Here is a 23,126-nt window from a genome sequence, read left to right as displayed (position 1 = left end):
ATCCCAATTTGGGAGAAAATTATTATGCATAGAAAAAAGACCAATAAAATAAACTAAAAAGGGAAAAGTAATTTTTAAAGTGGATGGAAACACAATATACTAATATAAAGTGGTAACCTGTGGAGCGGTACGGGGCAAGAACATTCTGAGGTATACCCACTTTATCCCATTTTTATTTCTGAGCATTAGAATATGTATTACCTAATCAAAATATTTAATGTTTGCAGGACAGAAAATACACGTAAGCATTAGTAGCGATTATCCCAGAAGAGTGGGAAAAGATTTTTTTCTATTGCTTATACGTTCACTAATGTATTTTCTACAGCGAATAAGAATGACTTTTACGATCAGAAAAAGAATGTGCTTCCTGGAAAAGATCTGTGGCGACCTCGGTGGGTAGTTTCCGTGGAGTCGGGAGAGGGAGCAGCCGGGATGCGAAGGCCCCCGCTGCAAAGGTGCCGAGATTGCTTTCCGTTTCCAGACGGCACAGACCTGAGCATAGCACGTTTGAGCGGCGGACAAAATGCCATGACATGGCAGAGTTAAACATGCGGCAGAGGATGGAGCGAAGAGGCGGCCGGCCCCGCCACCGGGCTAGCGAGCTCCTGCTCGGCCTCGGTCGTCTTGGAAACAGGCGGGGAAGGAAAGGGGAGTTATGATCTGTTGTGGGTGCTCTGAAGCAAGGAAACCAGGAAAAGGTGGACACGCCTCCCACAGGAGATCTCACGGAGACGCCACAGGCAGAAACTGTCAGAACCGGAGAGGAAAGAACCACAGCCTTCAAAGCCCTTTCCGCAAACGCTTCCGCTCCCCTGGGCGGAGCTGCGCGAAGCGCGCGCAGGAAAGGGCGGGGCTGTGCGCCCGGAGCCAGCGCGCGGGTATCGCGAGAGCGGTAGAGGCGGAAGCGCGATCTGTGCAGGATGCGGTTCCTGGTTGTGTTGGTCCTGCTGAGCTTCGCAGCGGCGGGTAAGACCCCCGCCCCCGCCCCACCACCACCATCCCACATACCTAAGTAATCCCCCTTTCGCCCCCAGGCCCACCATCCTCGCCGTGGCCGGTGGGCATCCGGGCTCGCTTCTTCCCTGCCCGACCCATCCCTCTCCTCGCCGTCACCCTCCTCCTGCGTTTGCTTGTTGTCACGGTCTCTTCTAGCTCTGAGGGTTCTTTTCTGCTGGCCTGCCTCTCTTTCTCGATTTCAGGAGCCGGGCCGCTCACTTCGTCAGCCACGGAAAAACTGCTCTTCAATCCTGAGAAAGGTCAGACTTCTACAGGAAGAGACTCCAGCCAGCTCCCCTCCAATCAGCTGTCTAAGAAGGAAAGTCCCCACAGACATAATCTGAAACAGCGGTTTGCGGGAGATGGCAAGTCGGATCCACAGAAGCAGTCCGCAGAAGATGCCCCTGTCAAGTTGGGTCCTCAGAAGCAATCCACGGTAGAGGACGCTGACAAGTCGGATCCACAGAAGCAGTCCACGAAAGAGGACACAGGCAATTTGGATCCACAGAAGCAGTCCATGAAAGAGGACGCTGGTAAGTCAGAACCACAGGAGCCATCCACGAAAGAGAATGCCAGCAAGTCAGTTCCACAAGCACAGTCCACAAAAGAGGACACAGGCAATTCGGATCCACAGGAGCCATCCATGAAAGAGGATGGTGACAAGTCGGAGCCACAGAAACCATCCACAGCAGGTTACTCTGGCAAGTCTGATCTGCAGAAGCAGTCAAGGAAGGAGGACTCTGGCAAGTCAGGTCCACAGAAGCAGTCCACAAAAGAGGATGCTGGCAAGCTGGATCCGAAGAAGCAGTCCACAGGAGATGCCTCTGCCAAGTCAGACCTGCAGAAGCAGACCACAAAACAGAACACTGGCAAGTCAGATCCACAGAAGCAGCCCATGGAAGGTGCCTCTGGCAAGGTGGATTCACAGAAGCAGTCCACAAAAGAGGACGCTGGCAAGCCAGTTACCAGCCCTTCCTCAGATAACAAGGAGCCCACCAAGCAAGAAGGTGAGACCTCTCAGCAGTCTTCCAGAACTAAATCTGGGGAGAGAGTGTTAGTGGACTCTGACTCCACTTCTCCTCAGCAGGAGGGAGAACATAAGTCTTCAAAGCCTACTGAAGATGTGGAGCTCAAGGAGGTTGAGGAAGGTGATACAGAGCCTGAAGAGGATTTGCCACCCAAAGAAGAGAAAGAGGTGCCTGGGCCTGCCTCCAGTGAGGACCATGAAGGGACACTTCTGGATTCCATGAATAGGGAGAAGGATGACCTTTATAAGGACAGTCTTGGAAGTGCCAGTGCAGAGAGCAGCCACTTCTTCGCATACCTGGTGACAGCAGCCATTCTTGTTGCTGTCCTCTACATTGCCTATCACAACAAGCGTAAGGTAAGTCAAGAGTTGCCTTAAGAAGAGGAATGGGGTGTCCTCCACCCAGAAGCTTGGTGAATGGGTCAGTGTCCACGTGTTTGCCGGTGAGCATTGGGGATTTTAAGTCAAATTTCAGTTTTTCCTCAGACCCTGCTAAGGCTCTTTACTCTTGTTTTGTAAATTAGTTGTTTTTATGTCTGTTTTGAGTGCCCTCTGCTGCTGGATTAGGTACTAGTAAGGACATTCTTGTGATCTGACCTGAATGAGTCTCCTCTCATGATCTTGAACTAGATTCTCCAGAGCCTCAGACGATTTGAGGACCTAACAGTTTGCAGATATAGTAGTTCTTTTCTTGTTTCCACTCCCAAGACAGTGCATCATTTCTAGCTTCTTTTCCCAAGCGTTTGTCTTCCATCTGCAGTGGCAGAAAGAACAGTTACATAGTCTTCCGACATCAACAGCAGGGAGCCCAGGTGATATCTTCTACAATCAGCTGTAAAAGCTGACTAGCAGAAAGGCCTGTAAGTATATGGATAACCTCATGTTTTATTTCTTCAGCAGGATTTGGTGTGTAGTAATACCAGTATAGCTTAACAAGCACTCTGATATTAGACAGCATTCTTGCATTTCTTACCGATTGCTAAGAATTTAGTAGTTTCTATAGCCTGTTTGAAATTCATGAGTTCAGTTCATGATGGCCATTGGCTTATGTCTGTAAGGAATGAGGGAAGACATTTAGTGAAAATGCTGCACTGCTTATTCTATACTCAAGTGTTCATCATGGAGAGTAACCTTTGGCCTGAAATGAGAGTGAAAGGTTAATGTGAAGCAGGGTATGGAGTGATAGAATATATTTGCAGATAAGAAATAATTACTGCTTAAGATTTAAAAAAATAAATAAAAAGGAATGTCTTAGCCTGGAGCTGTCTAGGGAAGTGTCGGCGGATCTGTGACTGAGTATTCTTGAGTAAACCACAGACTCCCACAAGCTGGAGTCCATAATAGCCTTCCATCTGTCATTTCCTATTTAGCAGTTAAGGGATATTCTGATGTCACTGGGCCCTGTCCTCTTTAAAATTTGCATAGGACTCTTTGTGGCTGTACTGCTCCTTTTACTGTCAGCGTCATTAACAAATATATGATCAGGTGATTTCCTCTTGTTTCAGAGACTGAAGTACATCATTATAGAGTCACTTGTTAATCATTTTCTTTTTCCTTTCCCCAGATTATTGCTTTTGTCCTAGAAGGGAAAAGATCCAAAGTCACTCGGCGGCCAAAAGCCAGTGACTACCAGCGTCTGGACCAGAAGGTGAGGAAGACAGACCCAGGTCCGGGTGGTGGTGGGAGACGTGCAGTCTCAGGTGGGCCCGGCAGGGGTCTTGCACTTGGCATGGCAGCAGCAGTGGTTCTGGGGCCGCTACCCTCGTTTCCCTGCCCCTTTTAGGGAACATGTCTAATATGTCTACACGTTAGAGCTAGAAGAGACCAGCAGCTCTCTACAGCAGCTCCCGCCCTCAGCAGAGGAAGAAACTTGGCTCAGAAACATTGTGATTTTTTTCCCCTTCAGTTCCCACTACATTGTAGTTCATGGCAAAATCAAGACCTGATGGCATCTTCTTAGGCTATCGTCTTGTGATTTTTTACACCAGCACTTGATAAAATTTAATAGGCATTGCACATTTAACCACAACATGTCCTATATATCTAACTCAGACTTCTCAACTGCAGCATAGTATTCTGTGCGAATGTTCCATAATTTAACTGGTCCCCTATTGCTGGACTGGTTGGTTCTCTTACAGTCTATTGCTACTAACAGTGCTGCAGTGATACCTTTATACATTCATCTTGGTGAACATAGAAGCACAAGTGACCCTTGATCAGCATGGGTTTGAACTGTGTGGGTCCACTTATACTCACATTTTTTTAAATAAATGTATTGGAAAATTTTTTAAAAAATTTAATAGGCATATGAATCACCCTGGGAATTGTGATACAAAGCAAAATCTGATTCATTAGAAACAGGGTGGAGCCTGTGCTTCTCCATTTCTAGGAAGTTCCCAGGTGACGCTAAACGCTGCTGGAACATCTCTCTAGGTAGCAAAGCACTGGACGACACTCCCTGAATACAAACAAGTCCAGAAACACATAGCCTCCAGCTCCCCAGATCAACCCTGCTAATAAGCACCATGGACTAGATTTCCTAAGTGCAGCCAACCCATGCCTCTGCCAGAATGCAGAGCCCTCCTTCCTGTCCACAGCGCAGGAGCTGAGTAAGTTTCTCCCCACAGGCAGCTTGTTGGAGCGGGAATGGTACTCCACTGCCTTGCTGCTAGGACGCACCCTTCCTTTGCCCGTCTGCATAGAGACGGCACTGGGGAGAATAGTCAGTGGCCTCGCTGTGAGTTGCACGCAAACTTCCCACAGGGAACATAATTCATGTGCACAGCTCATACCAGCTACAAAATAAGCCCTTCAGCTTAGAACATCTTTGCCAGCTGGCCCAGTGGGTCAGCTTTGCAATTTAGCCCAGCCCAGTACCTTCCCAGATAATTGACGTTAAGGATTTTTTTCCCCATCACTATATTATTATTTCTGACTTTAAAAAAATGCACATACAAGCAATTCAAAGCAATACAGAATGGTACAAAGCAGAAGCCAAGACTGTTACATTCCCTCCACCAAATATGTATCTTTTTGGTATATGTTTTATTTCAAACTGACTTTTAAAATAACTTCATGTGCTTTTACTGGTTGCTGTTTGTATCATAGAGCATTCAGTTTGTCTTCATTCTGAAATTTTCCCTGAACTGCAACTCATCTTTTTTCACCCCTGAAATCACAGTAGTGAGGTATATTCCTGTGGAAAAAGATGAACTTTACTAATGGATTTTGTTGCTCTTGTTTCAGATTTGATTTTTCTGTTCTTGAGAACCTTGTCCTCCCTGCTGATTTGTTTCTAAATCAAGAAAAATGAAGAGAAAAGTACTGTGACCTAAGGGACACCCTGTCCTCTCGGATTTGGTGGCAAGTCCGGGCTGGCAGAGGCAGGGGGCTGCTTTGGTTTGTGCACCTGCACTTTGGTGCCCTTGTACTCCTGTGTTGCTGATGCCTGTGCTGGTGTCTTCCGTCCTTTCCCTCCTGAGTGTGAGTAGAGGGGGCTGCGGGAACTCAGCCGTGACCAAAGGAAGATCTCAGCCGTACGCAGGCCACTGCTGCTGACTGCTGCTCTCGGGCCTTGGCTCTGTAGAAGTTACCCCTTGAAAATAACATTGCACTTGCCACTATTTATCGTCACAGACCTAGCAGAAAATTCTGCAAGTTGAGATGCTTTTGTCCCAAGGCCTCTTACTTTGAGGGGCATGTGCCCTACGAAAGGTGTAGATGGTGAATGCTGATGGGCGAAGGGCTACTTTGAACACGTAATTCTCTTCAGAGGCTTCAGCAGCAAGCCAAATGGCAGCTTAGAGAAAGTGTTTTATTGCCTGTGAATTCCAGCTGTCTGGCATAAATTCTGAACAGTTTTCTGACATTTTCATATTAAGACGGAGTAAATTAACTTCCATTTGGTTGTATGGCGCATAACATCGAAGTTGGAGATTCTGGGAGAAATGCTGTAAAGCCACTGTTCCCACTGCAAATTTCTAAAAATACAGTTATGATTGTTGAAACATTGTGTTCTTCCATACTCACATCATGACAGGAACTTTCTGGAAAAGGGTAAGCTCATGCTTTGTGCAAGAAAAATGTAGGAGGGTTTTGGTTTTGGTCTGCACTTTTTTTCAAGGGGTTTTCATGAGTCAGATTTCCCACAAACTCGCCTTAGCCTTTGTTGCCTAACCTAGACAAAATAGACTTGTATTTAGTACTGTCCCTTTTACCTTTATCTAGTTAATGGTCCTCTACTCTGATATAAAACGCCAAGAGCAATTAGTAAAAATTCTTCCATCCCATGTGAGGGGTTATTAAAATTTAAGAAGTGCAGAGGGTTTCCCTAGGGTAACAACGAGTAGTGTCTTGGTTCTCGTTGGTTAACATTTTATTAAAGCTGTTGCTGGCATGCTACCCTGTTACAGAGAGCCTAAGGGGAGTTGTCTCTGCAAAGCAAGCATGGGAATAGAACAGCTGATCTCAGGGAAATACAAAGAATGGGAAGTGAGGGAAGATGATGGATTCTGTGCTATTGAATGACTAGGTCTGAAGGAGGGACATCCTGCTTGTCCTGTTACCTTCCACCTTGCTCACAACAGCCCATGGCACTGAGTTGAGATTTTCATTCTTTGCGGGTAAGCTATTTGTGGAGATAAGGAATGAATGATGGATGAATGCTCTTTGGGGCATCATTCTTCTTGGGCACCACTCTTCTAATACTGTCCTCTGCATCCTCTTCTCAGCAGCTTCCCTAATACTCAGACCAACGCTGTTCTGTTCCCTGTGCTGGTTCCCTGCCTCCCTACCTTCCCTCCTCCTCCCCAGTGTCTTCTGTTCCTGTCTGCAGAAACACCTTTCCTTCTGCCCAACCGTCCTCTTTGTTATTCACTCTGCTGTTCAGCTTCCCCAGTGCGTGTTGCTTCCATTACCTTGCCATTCATTATCCTCATAACCTTTACAAACTCACTTTGGTCTCTGCCTTTCTACTAAGAATGGTTTTCTGAGGTTCACATCACCAAATCTAGTGGCTTGTTCTCAAAGCTTAGCCTTGTCCTTGATAGAATTGGATACTGTTGACCCCTGAAATTAAAATCTTGGTTTCTCTGACAAACTGCTGGCTGCTGAGAGCTCCTGTACCTTACTCTGTGCTGGTGGGGAAAGGGCCCACAGAGGCAGGTCTCTGTTCCTTTGTCTTCTCAGAAATTCATTCCTCATCCTCCAAGTGACTCCTAAGCCTTCCCTTGGCCTGGCCCCCTGAGAGACCAGTCCTGCTGTGTGCTGAGCATTTCACTTGGTTGTCCTGTTGTTATTAAAACTGACTTTCTCTCTTCTACCCCTTACACTGCCCCTCAAAACTGCCCGGTTTCTTTAATCATCTCAGCTGTAAACTGCAAACTACAAACCTTTACCATTTTTATCTGTCCTATCCATTTTTAAACTATCTCCAACTACAGTCTTTCCATTTTCCTTGCTTCTTTGTCCCACACTCACACTCATGTCACTTCTCTCCTGGATGTTTTCTCAGAGGCACCTTAATTGGTTCTTCTGCCTGTCTTGCACGTCTTGAGACCAGATTGATTCCAAAGTACTTCCCTTATCTGAAGCTTCTGTCTGTACCTCTCACGGCTTAGCGAATCTAGTTTATAGATGCTCTCACTCAGGACCCTGCAGGTGGCACTTTCTTCCTGTCCTTCTCTGCATCCTGGCCATGTCAAAGGCCCCTCCTGCCAGGTGTCCATCCAGGCCTCTGTGCCTTTTTGTTTGTGCTGTGGCCTCCATTCCGGGGCTTCCCTTGGTGGTTTTTTGATTAGGGTGCTCTCCTTTCTCTTCTTCCCCTTGCCTTCCCAAAATCTGTTTGTTCAGGGCCCAGCTCAGGTTTTCCCATCTACCTTCCTGACCCTGCCCCTCCCCAACTAATGTGATTGGCTCTTGCCATTCTACTCTAATAGCTCTTAATAATATCAATCAGAAATTTTGGAACTTCCAACAAAGCGGGATAGTGAGTATCTGATGTCTAGTATTTTCAAGAACACTAAGCTACTAGAGAGAGGGCCCTTGGCACTGTCTGCACGTCTGCCCAGCACAGTGACATTCCCTAGGCACTTTAGGAGCTCAGTTTCTGCTTACAAAGGAGAGACACTTTGTTTAGGACATCTGGGTGTGACTTAACTGAGGCCTTATATAGCTCTTTGTGGCTACTGGTTGCTGTCCCTTATTGATGGATTTTGCTTAGGAGGAGAGCAAAAAGAAAGGGTGTCGGAAACAAGAGGGTTGACAGCAAGTGGACACTAAGTATTGTTGTGGAGACCACATACCTCCACTTTTTGAGCCTCTGAGAAGTATCACTTCTTGAGCTGAAAGCACAATAGAATTTGTTTCACCGTATCAACTACACTGAAAGATCTGTAAAGGAAAACTTGTTTACTGAGAGTTGTCTTTTTAAGAGAGACTATTTGAAGCATGCTTTCATAGTGGTTATGAGGATGAGGGTGAGTCAGCTGAAGCATTGCTTGAGCTGGTGCGGGCAGTGAAGCACATAGCACCATGAGAGGCACCCCTATCCAGACAGCTGCGCACCTCTTTTCCCTTCTTTAAGGGGGCTTCCAGTAGGAGGAATCTAAGCTTCAGTCATGGATGTTAACAGAGGAGCTTATTTTCCTGCTAGGTTACTAAATAGAATTATCCAGAGTGTACTTCTGTATTTGAGGGAGTGGAAGGCCAGTCTATCTAGAAAGGCTAAGACAACTCAGAAAGTCCTGACACTAGCAACATATCCTCTGACATTTCTTTTCCCATGATGCCTTTGAATGAAACACTTCATGATAGAATTATAAACCTTTAAAATTCCCCTTTAAATGGTGGTGATTCTCGTTTTTTCCTTCCATTTCATGTCATTTAAATCCAAAAGAAGCCTGCCCCTTGTGTTTATAGGGTAACCTGACAGGTGATGCTGTGCATGTGAGGAAATCTAGCATGCCTTGCATGTGTTCTCAATCATCTGAACAGGGAGGACAGGACACTGCACCAGCCTGTAGTTCTGCCAGCCGGTTTCTGAAACTGTTGCTGGGAAGGTTACCTTTGGTAGTGCCTTGCTCAAGTTAAGAGTCCCAGGAAGAGATTTTCAGGTTTAAGTAAGGTCCAGAGCCAAGACTGAATCTCAATTCAGTTAGTTCCACAAGTCACATCTGAATTTCCTAAATATCCCATTTAGGAACTCCTCTGTCAAGGCGCTGGGGCTGAGCTGTGTATTGTTCAAGCTGCCACACACACAACAAAGATAGCCTCCTCACACACTGATAGATAACCTTTAATTCAGAAATCTACTGTGTTAAGTGAATAATTGATGGTTGAAATTGTTTCTTTTTTTTTAACCCAGTTAGTAGAGTGCCACTGTTTTGCAATGTTTTATATTTTCAGCATTTTGTAATTTAACTATAATTACTGTTTTTTTTTAAAGCTTATTTGGTCTGATGATAAGTACTTTTCAGTACATAATGTTTTACTAAGCTTTTATGAATGCCATTTCAATGTAGTTTTGTGTCACTGCACAGAAACCAAAATAAATTTCAAATATTAGTTATCAAATCATTAATTTATTAATATTGCATTAAAATTGACTGAAATAAGGCCTCACGTAAGTGAAAGGTCATTTTTTTCTTAGCCTTCCTTCACCTTCCCATTCAGTCCCCATATGTGTACCAGGAAACTGAAAAAGCCGTTCCTGGGCTTTGCACACATTCTGTAGCTCTCCGTGTTCTCATCCTGACTGATCTCCAACCCCCGCTCCTCCCCACCAGGCAGCCCAGATCCTACGTGCAAGGGGCCACTGGGCTGTTTGGCCCAGTACATCCAGTGCCCCCTCGGCATGCTTGTCCTCTGCTGCCCCTTTGGCCTGAAGGGCCATTTCAGCGTGCTGCCACACCAGTGATGGGATCTTTCCAGTCCAGTGCCGTCTACTAATGTCACTCTGCACTGTGTATTTTTGGAAGAGCCCTGAGCTCAGGTATTGAGCTCCATGAGGATATCTTGGTGCTGGGATGTTGAGAACCCAGTGTCACCCCAATTGTAAGGACAAATCTAGAGCCTGGTTGCATACGAACTGGATGTGATCTTCTAACATACATGTTGCCTTGTTTCCTTACCAGCTGAGAACTGCAGTGCAGCACTAAGAGTGAATGAAAGGAGGGAGATGCCTCAGTACAATAATGCCACCCTTTCAGCTAGCCAGCACATCAAAGGGTTTTGTCCACCTAAATAAAAGAATATTCTGTTTGTTCAGAGTCAGGTGGTATGGGGTAGGGTGGTGGTGTGCAGAGCACTACTTGGTGAGTCGTTGAGCTGTGCAAATCAATAGCCCACACTGGGCCTTTCAGTAGGGATAGCCTGTTACAACAGGTGTGAATGGTCAGCAACTGCCCCAGCTGGAGGAGCTTCAGTTTAAGAACAGTAATCTTATGTGAGACTTGAGTGTGAGGTGAGAGCTCTACTCAAATAGAGATCAAAAAGAAATCAAGACTGCTTTATGTGAGCAAGAAAAGAATGCAGGAAGACATGGGCATGTCAGGGGCAGTGCCATAGCACTGGCTGAATTCCTGACCCAACTAATTCTTCTTCTGTGCCTGGATCCTTGAGCCAAGCTTCCTAAGGTTTGAGTACAAGTTCCGCTTCAGAATGGTGCTGCTACACAGCAGGGCCCCTTGCAGGGTCCCCATCAACACACAGGTGAAGATATCCTGGCCTAGAAGATAAGAGCAGAGGCCCATGAGCAAGCAGGGAAGGGGGAGAGCAAAGGTTCTCGTGGCCACCCCTCCATGCCAGGCTGTCCTGACGAAGTTTTAGGTCAGGACCAAGGTCCACAGCCTGCCAAGGCAGCCAGCTCAGGGTATGGGAGGCTACAGGGGACAGCAGGACCAAAGAACAGGGTGACAGAGTCTAGGGTCCTGGCAAGATAGGGCAGTCAGTGTACCTGTCAGGTAGAGGTTGGGGATGGGGCTTTGGGCCCTCAAGGAGGCCATCACGTAAGGATGCAGACGGCCCAGGTCATGGTCAGCTCCATAGGTGGCACCTCCGGAAGCAGCCAGATAGAACTGATTGGTCAGTGGGGATCCTCCAGCCACACTGTCCACCTGAGGGAGCAACAAAGGTGGCCACAGAGTGGGAGTGGGACCTGGCAAGATCACTTCTCCCTTCTCTGCTCTCCCAGAAAGAGCCGACGCCCTTTGTGGATTCCCTGTCCCTCCCTGGAGCCCAGTTATCTCAGGGCTTTGTTCCCCTGTCCAGAGAAGGGCGGAAATGGCCCCAAGAGGTCTGTCCCCACAACCACCCAGTTGCCCCTCCGACCTTCCCTTCCAGTTGCGGGAACAGCTTCAAGACAACGGACAGAGAGGCTTCAACAAAGGAGTTCTTGAGGGTCTCATATAGTCATTGCTCCGCTTTCCCTCGGGCTCCTCCTGCCACTCCTTAAACCACTCATAGGACGTGGGTGCCAGCACGATCATTGTGGACCGGTCTGGGGGCATAGAGCCAGCGTTACTACTGCCCAGCATCTTCCTCTGTCCCCTCCACCCCCTTGGGACCTTAAGCCCCACCTGGGAAGCAGTCCTCCCAAGTCGGATCCTTGGCTGAAGAAATGAAGAGAAAGGGCATGTGTGCTGCAGCCTTTTCCCTGGGCTTGGAGAGGTAGTGCTCCATCCTGTGGGCGAGGAGTGTGGCTGCAAGTGCACTGGCACCACTCAAGAACAGACCTCCCCAGGGACCCCCCCACTAGAGGGATGACGCTGAGGCACTGCCTAGGTTTGAAAGCCTTCCAGGAGCAAATTCTGGTCCACTTCTACCCATTTCACACCCTGCTGCTGACTCCCTGCAGGCCCACGCTGACACCCACCCCCCAAACCTACACATACACACACAAGCCTTACGCCTTGTCCATGTCTGTGTCAAAATAAACATATTGGTTGGTGGACTGCAGACCCAAGTCCTTGTGCCTTGCAGGCAGATGAAAACCGAGATCATGCCCAGGCTGGGCCGTACCATCCCCAGCTGCTGCTTCATGCCTGCCGAAGAGAGAAGGTGAGGGCTGCTGGACGAAGCCCAGAGAGGGCTGCTTGCACCCTCGGAGCTCCTGCTGGTGCTGCTCACTTCGCCTGCAGCCTTAGCCCCAGCTGCCAGCCTGCTCCTGGGCCATTTTTACAACTGCTGTTTCAACACTGACTTGGCAGAAGGGCTTGTTCATCTGTCTCCTGGATACAACCCTCTCCTCCTATCCTACCTCCATCGACTTCTGCTGCACCTTGCAAAGGAGGTGACATCTAGTGTCTCTAAGCCGGTTCATGGTGACTGCAGGGCAGTCTCAGGCCAACTGCCCCCAGTCTTCCCCTAGTGTCCTTAAGTTATGACTGGGCTCCACTCTCTAAAGACCACACATGTGAACAGTTTGTTTTAAGCCTTAATTTCAGTGTTGAATTCACCAAGCTATGTATTTAATGAATGACTATGCATAATTCCTAATGTGCTGGACAGCACTTAATATCTAATGTGCTGTCAGCCCAAGGTCTCAAAATGGTAAGCAATGCAGATAAACAAATGGCTAAGAGCATGACTGGCACAGAGCATCTCAGTATTCAGCTAGTGGGGCAGGGAGCACAGTGGAGGAAAGCATCAGTTGCAGGGAGAGCCCTCTGCAATCCCAGGGCCTGAACAGCGGGGCTTCCTCACCTCACAACAGGTGACCCAGACCAGTTTTCTGGAAATTGCTTCCGCAAGAAGTTACCCTTTGTTTCCATTCCCAGGACCTTTCTAGCACTTGCCAGGGGATAACTCGGCCACTTGGCTCTGCTTAATTCATTTAACAAAGATTTGTTAATTAACATTTAGCAAAGATTTGCTGAAGACCTGAAATGTAGAGAGTCCTGTGAGAGGCCCTGAGAGTACTACTGTTAGGCAGGAAAATAGATATGAGCAGGGTGGAAACAGAATAAGGTAAGTAAAAGCCCCCTAGAAAGGACTCAAGTTAACCAGTTAAAACTAGAAAGCCAGAAAAGACTCTGAGTTAATGAATTAATTAAGTATCTGAGCACGGCCCATGTCTTCATTGTGTCAATTAGATCATTGTAAGATTTACTCTAGCCTGCTAAAAGGCCCACCTATAAACAGCATAATAAAGACAGGGAGATCCCACCTTAAAGCTAAAAAAAAGTAAGATTCATAACATACCATTTAGCAAACAAATAGTAACTCAGCCCACCCTGGAGGGCAGGCAAATGGTCTTAAGTGATATGCCCCCAGACCAAAAAGCTGCTATTCTGGGAAGGAATCAGCAGTAAATTTCTTATGTTAATTTTGCAGAATTACCTGGAAAATGAATCAAAAGAAAGATGTAATGACTCATCAGGGATAAACATTCAAGTCCACACCCCTAGCCCTTTGAAAATCCTCAACCACCTATAAACCCCAGACCCTAAAACCTTGGGGGCGCCTCTTCTCTGAGGAAGCCCACACTCCCCACTGAGTGTGCATCTTTTTGCTTTAAATAAATCACTTATAACGTTTTGTTTCTGAGCTTTCCAAGTGGTGTCTTTGTTACTCTGCTTTTTCATTCTAATTACCTTATACTCTAACTTCCCTACGTCTCCAAACCAACCTTCCCCCCAACACTACGAGGAATCAGATATGACACCTGTCAAATAGAAAGAGACTTTCCTGAAAGAAGCTGGCTATCCTGCTGTCCTAATCAAGTGACAAAGAACTGAGCGCTCTGGGGAGGGTGACCTCAGAATTTACCATCCCAAACAGATAGCTTTCGAGAGGGAAAGGGAATGTCATAACAGTTACAGCAGGACAACAGACAGAGGGTTTGCAACGCCCAGCAAGGGGACACCCTGAGGAGGAAGGGGAACCAGGCTTCCCACAGGCCCAGGAAGGAGCAGCGAGTGGCCCTGGAGCCGTGGGAGCCCCTCACCGCCTGGGCCTGGCATGCAGAGAGACCACGCTGTGGACACCCCCTTTCCGGGTTGGGGAGGGTGGGCATGGAAGGAACCAGGGGCCCAGGAGTGAAACCCCCTAGGTCTTCAGAGGCCCCTCAGAACAGCAACTACCTCCAGCTATCCCGGATCCAGGAACAATATACCTGGCAGAAAAAATATACTCCTGGGTCCCAAATAAGGCACACAACAGTTACACAAACCCTTTTCACCATTCCAGCCTTAGCTTCCCTTACTGGTATTGCCAGACCAGTCTTCCCCACCCAAAAAACTTCCTTTCCAACCATCCCCAGTAATCTCAAGGCTTAGCAGAATTGAGAAAGCATTCCTATTCACAAAGGCTCCCTCTGCCTGACCACCCCACCTCCACCCTGGACCCCGACAGGCACTGCTTGTCCTAAATGCCACCAGATAACTAGTTCTCATCTCTGAGAGGTAAACAGACCTATCAGAATCTCCACCCCCAAACAGCTGGGAACGAAGGAGTCCCAGCATCTGGGTTCTCTGAGTTACGCATCATGACTGCCTCTAGCTGAAATGCCCCCAGACTGGTATCCACCTGGGGCAGCATCCAACTCCCCATCCATGGACAGCACTCAGTCCTTCAGCCGGCAGGGCTGGTGCCATCAAACTGTTTGCAGGCCTGAGACACATAAGAGCAGTTAAAGCTGAGCTAGATAGTGAAGGGAGGGCAAGCTGAACAGGTAACTCTGTAGCATGGCTCCCAGGAGAGAAGGCAGGCCTGGTGGGGCACTGGGACTTGTCAAGAGGGCACTGTCAGGGTTCAGAGGTCCTCAGAGAGAGGGAAGCAGACAGTACCAAAGGCGAAGTCTCTCAGACCACCCAGCCCCTTCCAGCTGCCCTGTCCCTGGGCAGTCGGCCTCACCCCACTCAGCTCACCCAGTGCAAGAGGAGGGAGGCCTCAGCTGGCAGCAGAGGCTACCTGACGCCCAGCTAAGTGAGACAGGAATGAGAAGGCTCATTTTCAGTAGCACACAATTCATATCTCAGAGACCATTACAATTGCTACCCCATCCTCTCCCCAACAAGGAAATCCAGTACCTCATTTTTCTACCAAACGCACTCTGCTGACCACCTTCTCTGGCTCCTCCGAGAGCAGCCCCCTGGCCCACCCTCTGGGGAGAGAGCTTCTTCCCACCACTCTCCAGGCTCCTCCTCTGTACACCACTCAAGTCGATGGTTTCCATCCCAACGGCATCTTCAGCTGTTCCTTCCTCTCAATCTCCCACCCTAGCCAGAGAAGCCTCTATCTAGACCCCTCTCTCTTACCCTTCAGGATTATGGGTCCCTCCCAGCCAGCCAGCCTTCTTTCCTCAGGTCACACCAGTAGCTTCTAGTTACACAATACCTACAGTCCATTTCTAAAGGGTAACTTCTCATCTAACTTTGGCTTGGCAGCTTGTTCCTTACAGGCTGATCTGCTCTCCTGCCCCGTTTAGTGAGGGCTTGTCCCTTGAAGCCCCATGCTTCTTAGCCCAGAGGGGGCCAAGAGCCCAAGCTTTCAACTTAGACACACCAGTGTTCTTACTCCACTTTGCTACTTTCAGCTGGGTGGCCTTGGAAAGTTGCTTTACCAATATGGGCCCCAGCTCACCCCACCCCCATCTTAGAATGATGGTCCTTCTCTCCCAGGTGGCTGTGAGCATCAATGACAGAGGTAAAGCCTCTCATACAGACTTACCAGAGCAGAGTGCACCCATAAATATGCCTACCTTCCCAACTCGACAAAACCAGGCTTTGATTTTTGGACACAGCCTATCAGAGATGACTGCATTGAGGCATATTTCTAACTGCATCCCAGATTTTGAGCATAGTGCTCAAGAGACAGAAGAAAGCCAGAGGGCACTCCTGCAACCTCAGGCCCAATAAGGGGCTGGTTACTGAAAGAGACAGAAAATATAACCTTTGGTCCCACATAAGGCACATACAATTTCTGCAAGCCTTTCTTCTCCGTGCCAGCCCTTGCTTCCCTTACTAATGTCAGACCACTCTTCTCCACCCAAAACAAGTGAGAAGTTAAGAAAGGAAGCAGGATTCATATCACAAACTTAGTGAAAATCCAAGAAATGTTCCTTTAGGAATCTACATACCACCATTAGCTGTTGGAGAGATGAGCTAAGACCTAGAAAAAGAAACCAAATGGGCAACTCGGAATGGAGACTAAAAAGGGGAGAGGGCAAAGCAGTTGAAGTTATAGGGGGAAAAGGGGCTGTATGCCAGCAATGGGATGAGAGATAAGGGCCAAAGCTCTTTGGGGACCATGCACTACAAAGGAAGCTATCTCCCAACCCCAAACACAGAGGCCCTGCTGAGAACGGATGCTGGAGACCTGGGTGCTCACCTTTGCTACTTAAGGATGGTCAAAGGGAAGCCAAGAGGAGGAAAAGCATTGGCCAAGCTGAGCAAGTGGTCCCCAGAAGGCCACGCTGAGAAGCTTGGAAGGGAGTGGTGCAGCCAGTCTTACCTGGCAGACAGCGGGCACTCTCCAGCAGTAAGTGCTCATAGGTATTGAACAAGCCTGCGCTGGAGACTACAATGGGGCAGTAGATGTTCACCAGCTTCTGACCTTTCTTCACACTGACACCTGTAAGCACAAGAGCTTGGCTGAGGGGCTGTGTGCTCCAGGAGAAAGAAAGGCCCACACCCTGCACAGATCTCTCCCAGCCTACACTTCATTTTCTCAGACCTGGGCGTCCAGCCCCACCAGGGCCAAGCAGGCAGGCCCCAGGCAACACTGGCCAGAGCGCGAAGCACCCTCAAGTACTCTCAGTGTTTCCCATTAGCCACCTCTGTGTGCACCTTCCCTTGCACTCTTCCCTCCCTGCATGGGCACTCTTCTTCTGCCACCCAACCACCTCCACACCAATCCCGACAAAGTTCATCCATTGGGATCCTAGACCCTTCTTCACTGCTGCCAGAGTTCTAGTTCCCAAATATGCTCCTTAAAACCCTCCAATGATACCTCACCTTCTGTAAGATAAACTCCAAAGTCTTGTATCAGTCTTCCATGATCTGGTCCCTTCTGTGTGTGTGCAGCCTCATCTCTGGCCACTCTCACAAAACTATTAGGTAGAACCATACAAAACAGCTGGTATTCAACCAATTCTGACCTATACAAATGGCTGTTTCATATGGTTCAACCTAATATTTTCATATGCCTAAAGATACTTAGCTCTTTCATACCTCTGTGCCTTTGCACATTCTGTCCCCCCTGCCTGGAATAACCTCCCCAGCCTCTGGCTAGCTTCTTCTCACACTTTGTGACCTGGCTCAAGCACCTCTGCCTTCCCTTGGAGGCTTTCCCTCTTCCGCCAATCCTCTATGTCACCTCCATCTTTAGTATGTGCCTCTGTATATCAGTGATCTTACCTATGAGACTGGAAACTTCTTGAGTTAGAGATTGGGATTTAATTTATTTTTTTGTCTCCATATTTTATCACCTAGCACATGAAAAACACAGATAATATTCTGAATTGAATTTAATTGAACTGATAAACTTGCCTTTCTTCATGGACCCCTTTCAGCTAGGAGAACTTGCTCATGGATGTAAGAGAAAATCTCACAGCTTGCACAGCCACCTCTCTCTTACCAACCAGCAACCCCCTAGTCTCTACTACAAATGCATTCTCAGAGATTGCTGATGCCTTTTCTCCCTTGATTTTTTTTTTTTTTTTTGCATTGGGCCATCCCTTCTTCTCCTCCCCGCTGAAAGATTCCTTTGTTGAATTTGCCATTGCACTGGCCCTGTTTTCCTCAGGCCCCTCTCTGTCACATTCCCTTATGCTTCTGTAAGCACTCCCTAGTCATGGACAACCTGTTCTGTTTACCAGAGTCCTTCCTAGCATAGACCTTCTCCTCACAGAATTTATCCATAGTAGGATTCTGACTCTCTGGGCAGGTAACAGCAGGGACCTGGGCCAGGACAATGAGCTCCTAGGCCCCACTCTGCCATTTACAGATTGAGGGCAGGCCATCCTGCTGGCCTCCACACTGCCCTCTGCAGTGCCCAAGATACTGGTTCATTCCATCAATCACTGAACAAACATTTATTGGTCTTCTGCTCTGTGTTAAGATCTGTAGACATAAAGATTAAAATGACACAATTCCTATACTCAAGGAGGTCATGGATTACTGGATAACTATTTTTACCTACTGAATAAATGATTAAATACTGTTCTCTGGGGACCATGCAATTCTTTATACTTCCTGAGTCCCTCTTACCTCCCGACTCTTTGCAATCCCCCAATGCCTGTTCCAGGGCAGACTGCAGCCTTTAACCCCAAGGAAGCCAGTTCCTCTATGCCTTCAACCCTCAGTGCCTTTTCTCTGCACCCTGGGCTCTCCCACCCCAGGGGCCCCGAGGCACAATGTGGGGCTCTCACCACAGGCTTTCCCAGCAGAGTCCAGCAACACACTCTGCACAGCAGCCCTGGTCAGGACAGTGCCCCCGGCCCGCTCTATCACAGGGATGGTGTGGAAGGCAATTTCACTGGGACCCCTCGGGGAAAAAAGGCCCCTTCTAGGAAGTGGTTAACCAGCAGAGCATGCATGACAAAGGTGCCTTGGCTGGGGGTCACACCTAAAGGGGAAGAAAAGGGTGATGAGGCAAGCGCAGGCAGCAGCACCATTCAGAAAGGAACATGGATTCCTGTCAGAAAGCACGCACCCTGCGTCGATAAACCCCAGGATCCAAGTTCCCAGAGCTCCTGGCAGCCAGAGGGCCTATTTCCACCCAACCATGTAGTACCTTACAGCTGTCGGGGCCAAGGGAATGTCCTCTCCAGAAACTGCCATGCTGCCAAGACATGGGACAGTGCAGGTTAAAAAGGCGTGCACGAGGGGAATTTTTACCAGGGAGTCCAGCCAATAGGTGGACGGATTTCTCATCCATAAGCCCTGGAGGGCGTGGGGTTTATACTGCTCCATTTCAGTCGGCTGGGCGGGTTCAGGAAGAAAGACTGAGAGTCAGGAGGGCAGTACCACCTCCTCCAGGAGCTGCCCAAGCCCAAGGCCAGTACTCACCGTAAATGGGAAAGATGTAGCTGAGCACTGCCCGGAGCTCTGGGCAGCTGCCGCAGGACCTCAGCCAGGCTCTGTGTGGATGCATGGAGAAACGGAGAGAAATGAGTGAGCAGGCCACACTTGCTGAGGAGCTGAACCACAGGCAATGGGAGGAGCTTCAAGAAGATGGCATGAAGGACTCCCCTCGATACCACCTGAGAAGAAAATGAGCAGGCGGGGCAGGTCTCATCTCTAGAATCAAGAATCACCTACAGCAGCTGGAGGGCCCAGCAGCACCTATTCCTGGCTGAACTTCACTGAATCTGGATTTTTAAAAATCTGTACTCTGTGAATTTTTCCCATTCACACTCAGATGAGCCTTTTTTTTTTTTTGCTTTTCAGTTTCCTGCCCAAATTCCTTTTGGAAAATCCCAATTTGGTCTCAGATGAAGTTAAAAAGGGTAGTGAGTGATCTGGCCACACGGAAGCCAGCCTAGTCAGGGAGGAGAGCAGGGTGCCCCCTAGAGGCCAGAGTGAGAGTGGCAGCTGCTGAGCCCAGGCTCCAGAGACAGGGCCCATCTGGGCAGAGGCCAACTCCGGTGGGGACTGAGTTCAGTACAGACATGACTGTTCCTCCCCAACCAGTCACTCCACTAATGAGGAAAGTCAGCCTTGCTGGGAATAAACAAGGAGTCTTAAGCATGTCCGAATTACCTTATCCAGCTTTATATACTTGTCAATGGCAGCTTTCTCGTGGGGAAACTTCTTGAGGCCCTGAACGTAGGCTTTCTCCCCGCTGTACATGGGGAACTGCTTTTGGCCATCGGGCCCTTCTAGTATCATGATGTCAAAGGGAGAAGACATGGCAGCCCAGTCCAGCTGCCCCTCAGTGATCTGGTCCAACATAAAATGGCCAAGGCTGCCCTCCTGCATGCGCCCAATATAATGGATTCCTGTTGAGAGACAGAAAAACAAGGTGTCATAGGGAGAAGGGACTTGAGCGCTGGCTGGAAAGGTGGACAAAGCAGCAAGGTGAAAGAGGCTGTCCTGCACAGCAGAGTCTGGGCCCAGAGGGGGCTCCCCACCCTTTCTGTCGGGAGGATTTGCTGCAGAAACCACCAAACCCCTGCCCAGCTCAGCTCCCAGTGGATATGGCTGTCAGATGAGGAAAGTGGTGTCCAGAGAGAAGACAGAACCTCCAAAACAACGGAAATGCCCAGTATCATCCCACAACCAGCCCAAGGCGGTTATCAGGTGATATACTGGAAGCTGGTATACACACCCACACACACAAACATACTCAGGAGATTAAGGTAGGAAGGCATCACAATTAGTAGAAGAGTACTTAGTTAATTTGTCAATTTCTTCTTTGGCGATGGTAGTTCCACTGTGAGCAGCAGTATATTTGACATTAATTGTTTAAATTATAAAGCTCTTGACATCATACAGGACTTTGACACCCACTCCCTTCCCTATGATTGGTAAAACTATATTGTACATACATCTAAGATTGAACATATCACTTGGTGTTACAATTTTTTAAAGGTTTGTGTAAAGCTCCATCTCCTTCAATTGATTCCAAGTCATCCTTATATTCAGAGTGTATTACAGTTGAACATGCTCCCAAGTATATGCATGTATGTGTTTATGGGTATTTGTATAATATTGGCCCACTTCTCTCCAGGTCTATGATCACCAGCTTAATCAGAGTCACTCACCATCATCTCTCACCTGGACTTTTCAAAACCTAATTGGTCTCCCCTTTTTTGGTTTTGCCCCATCAGAATCATTCATCATACAATGGCTGCTCCCAACCTGATGAGATAGAGCCATGCTCCCAACCCTTTCCCACATAGGTCCTACCTGTGTCAAATTCAAGGCCATTCTTTCCAAAGGTATGACAGCAGCCGCCTGCCTTGGTATGCTGTTCCAGCACCAGAACTCGCTTGCCAGCTTTGGCCAGAATTGCAGCTGCAGCCAGGCCCCCAAAGCCACTGCCTATCACCACAACATCCAACTTCTCTGGAATTCGGCTGTCTAAGAAAGCTGCAGCAGAGAGAAGAGAGATGGAGAGTGGACATCTGCAGCAGCAACAAAAGAGCAAAGATAAGGAAACTAAGGAAGACTTCTCTAGCTGGTACCAGGTAAGAAAACTCTAGAGCAGTTTGGCACAGAGCTCCTACCTAAAATATCTCAAATATTACCTGGGAAATACTCAGGACCAACTAGGCAGATTAAAGAAAGTGATTTGGTTTGATCTGAACTGACTTAACCAAAGTCACTATGTACCTGGGGATTTTCTCTACTTCAAAGAAGGTAGGAATTGGTAAACTGCTACAGGAACAAAAACAGGAAGTTGACAATAACACAGGCTGAGAAACTTTAGTGCAGATAGAGAGAGCTAGGGAAGAAAGAAAACAAAGAGATAGGGAAAGGGGTGCTGTGGGTTAGGCTGCTGCTCATGGAATTGTCCATTCACAAGCCGGTTATCTCTGGAAAATGCAGGGTCTGCTGGCAGTAGTGTGGCTGGTCATATGGTGGTTCTTCAAGATCCTGAAGCAGAGGCTTAGCAGGACTTTGCTGAGAAATCACAGCACCACTCCCTCATAACAGGAAAGTCTGGACGCAAGGCAGAGGGGATAGCACATAAATTAGACAACACTGGACAGCATGTGGTGCTACGTGGGCACTTCCAACACCAGATCTGTTCTTTAAAAGTTATTCCCAAAGGACTGGAATTTGGAATTTTTTAATCTACAAGATAACTTGATAAACTTTTAACTTAAACGTTTTCAGACAGACCGATAGTGAAAAACTAAATTTTATATCACAATCCAGATCCGTCACATGTAAGTATGTAATAGAAATACCTGACACAGAAGTTTCACAGTACAATACTTTCCAGAACCATATGTGATTCACACTAAGTTCTATTTTACTGCATTATGAAATGCAACCTACTAAATCCATTTCATGGCCCACTAATAGATCAGAACCTGGTTTGAAAAACAGTTAAACTAGTCATCTCATTTTTAGACCATCCCAGATAAGTGAAGTGACTTGTTATGCAACAAATTACTGGAAGAGTTCCGGCTAAAACTCTGATCTCAGAAGTTCAGATTAATAGTCCTTCCGCTTACAACAGTACTGCCTCAACTGTAGCAAGACGTTTCACACAGAATTCTAAAATTTGAGAGGGACCCTGGAGGTCAAAAAGGGTATCCAATTTTTTTTTTTAAAGCAGAACTCTTCTTTAATCCTTAGAATTTATAATTCTTTAAAACCAAAATATGTTTTAAAGATGACAGTGGAGGTAGTTTGGTTGATAGAAGAGTCACTCTGAGCCTGGGGCACCCTGTTGAGCCTGTCTCAGTTTTACAGCCAGGGTTCAGCCATATCAATCGGGACTGGGCATAACCAGTCAACTCATTTAATGGGCAAAATACAATTTCCTATATAGGTTGGAAGAGATTTCTGTGCAGCTTCCCCAGGCTCCTGAACCCATGAGGACGGTAAGTGAAAAAGTTAAGGTTCTAAAACCAAGCGGGGCAAAAGTCTCTTGTCTACCCCGTGAGTCTCGGCCACATTAAGAGGCGCACCTTGGCACAACGAGGACCGTGCCCGCGCCCGCGGGACACTAATCAGCGGGCCTGCCCGGGCGAAGGCTGTCGCCTGTGGCAGACACCAAAGGGGGCGCTTCCACGTGAAGGAGTTCCTCCCAGCAACCTGCTCACTGCCGGAATGGAACACGCACCCGCGAGGAGGCCCGAGCGCTGCCCCGGACCCAGGGCGCCTCCCGCTGACCTTTCTTGAGCACCTTCTTCCTGGCCTCCTTGTCGGTCACCAGGGGCGAAGGGGGCTGCTTGACGTCGTCGGAGAAAGGGTTCGGGGAGCTGCCCGCAACAGCCCCACGTAACCTCTGCAGAGGACTGCCAGAAGCAGCACAGCCAGCAGCACCAACGGCAGCCACATCACGCGCGAGAGAGCAAGGGGTCAGCCCCGACTTCTCGAGGCCTCTGCGGCTCTGGCTCGGCGCTGTCAGTTGGTCGTTGCCAGCCTAGAGAGGAGGACGCTTGGACAGCCGGACGCCCAGACTCCGGCGCAGATTGACCCTC

General features: G+C 48.1%; 2 protein-coding genes across 2 annotated transcripts; one reads left to right on the top strand and one right to left on the bottom strand.

Annotated features, from left to right (window-relative positions):
- Nucleotides 1–819: 819 nt before the first annotated feature.
- On the top strand, nucleotides 820–9,637 carry TGOLN2 (trans-golgi network protein 2). The gene is made up of 4 exons (XM_036931034.2): nucleotides 820–966; nucleotides 1,200–2,380; nucleotides 3,588–3,671; nucleotides 5,270–9,637. The coding sequence occupies exons 1-4, from the start codon at nucleotides 921–923 to the stop codon at nucleotides 5,273–5,275; spliced, it is 1,317 nt and encodes a 438-aa protein (XP_036786929.2). The 5' UTR covers nucleotides 820–920; the 3' UTR covers nucleotides 5,276–9,637.
- Nucleotides 9,638–10,515: 878 nt separating this feature from the next.
- On the bottom strand, nucleotides 10,516–22,983 carry RETSAT (retinol saturase). The gene is given in 16 exon segments (XM_036931033.2): nucleotides 10,516–10,748; nucleotides 10,977–11,136; nucleotides 11,351–11,428; nucleotides 11,431–11,519; nucleotides 11,599–11,702; nucleotides 11,929–11,989; nucleotides 11,992–12,063; nucleotides 16,475–16,594; nucleotides 18,393–18,509; nucleotides 18,512–18,589; nucleotides 19,033–19,076; nucleotides 19,078–19,226; nucleotides 19,726–19,964; nucleotides 20,875–21,057; nucleotides 22,816–22,914; nucleotides 22,917–22,983. Coding segments are annotated over 16 exon segments (1,797 nt in total). The 3' UTR covers nucleotides 10,516–10,611.
- Nucleotides 22,984–23,126: the final 143 nt, after the last annotated feature.

This window comes from Manis pentadactyla, chromosome 2 (assembly GCF_030020395.1).
Source record: "Manis pentadactyla isolate mManPen7 chromosome 2, mManPen7.hap1, whole genome shotgun sequence".
Classification (NCBI taxonomy): Eukaryota; Metazoa; Chordata; class Mammalia; order Pholidota; family Manidae; genus Manis; species Manis pentadactyla.
Note: the sequence above shows the minus strand (reverse complement) of the source record. Positions and strands in the feature narration are given on the sequence as shown.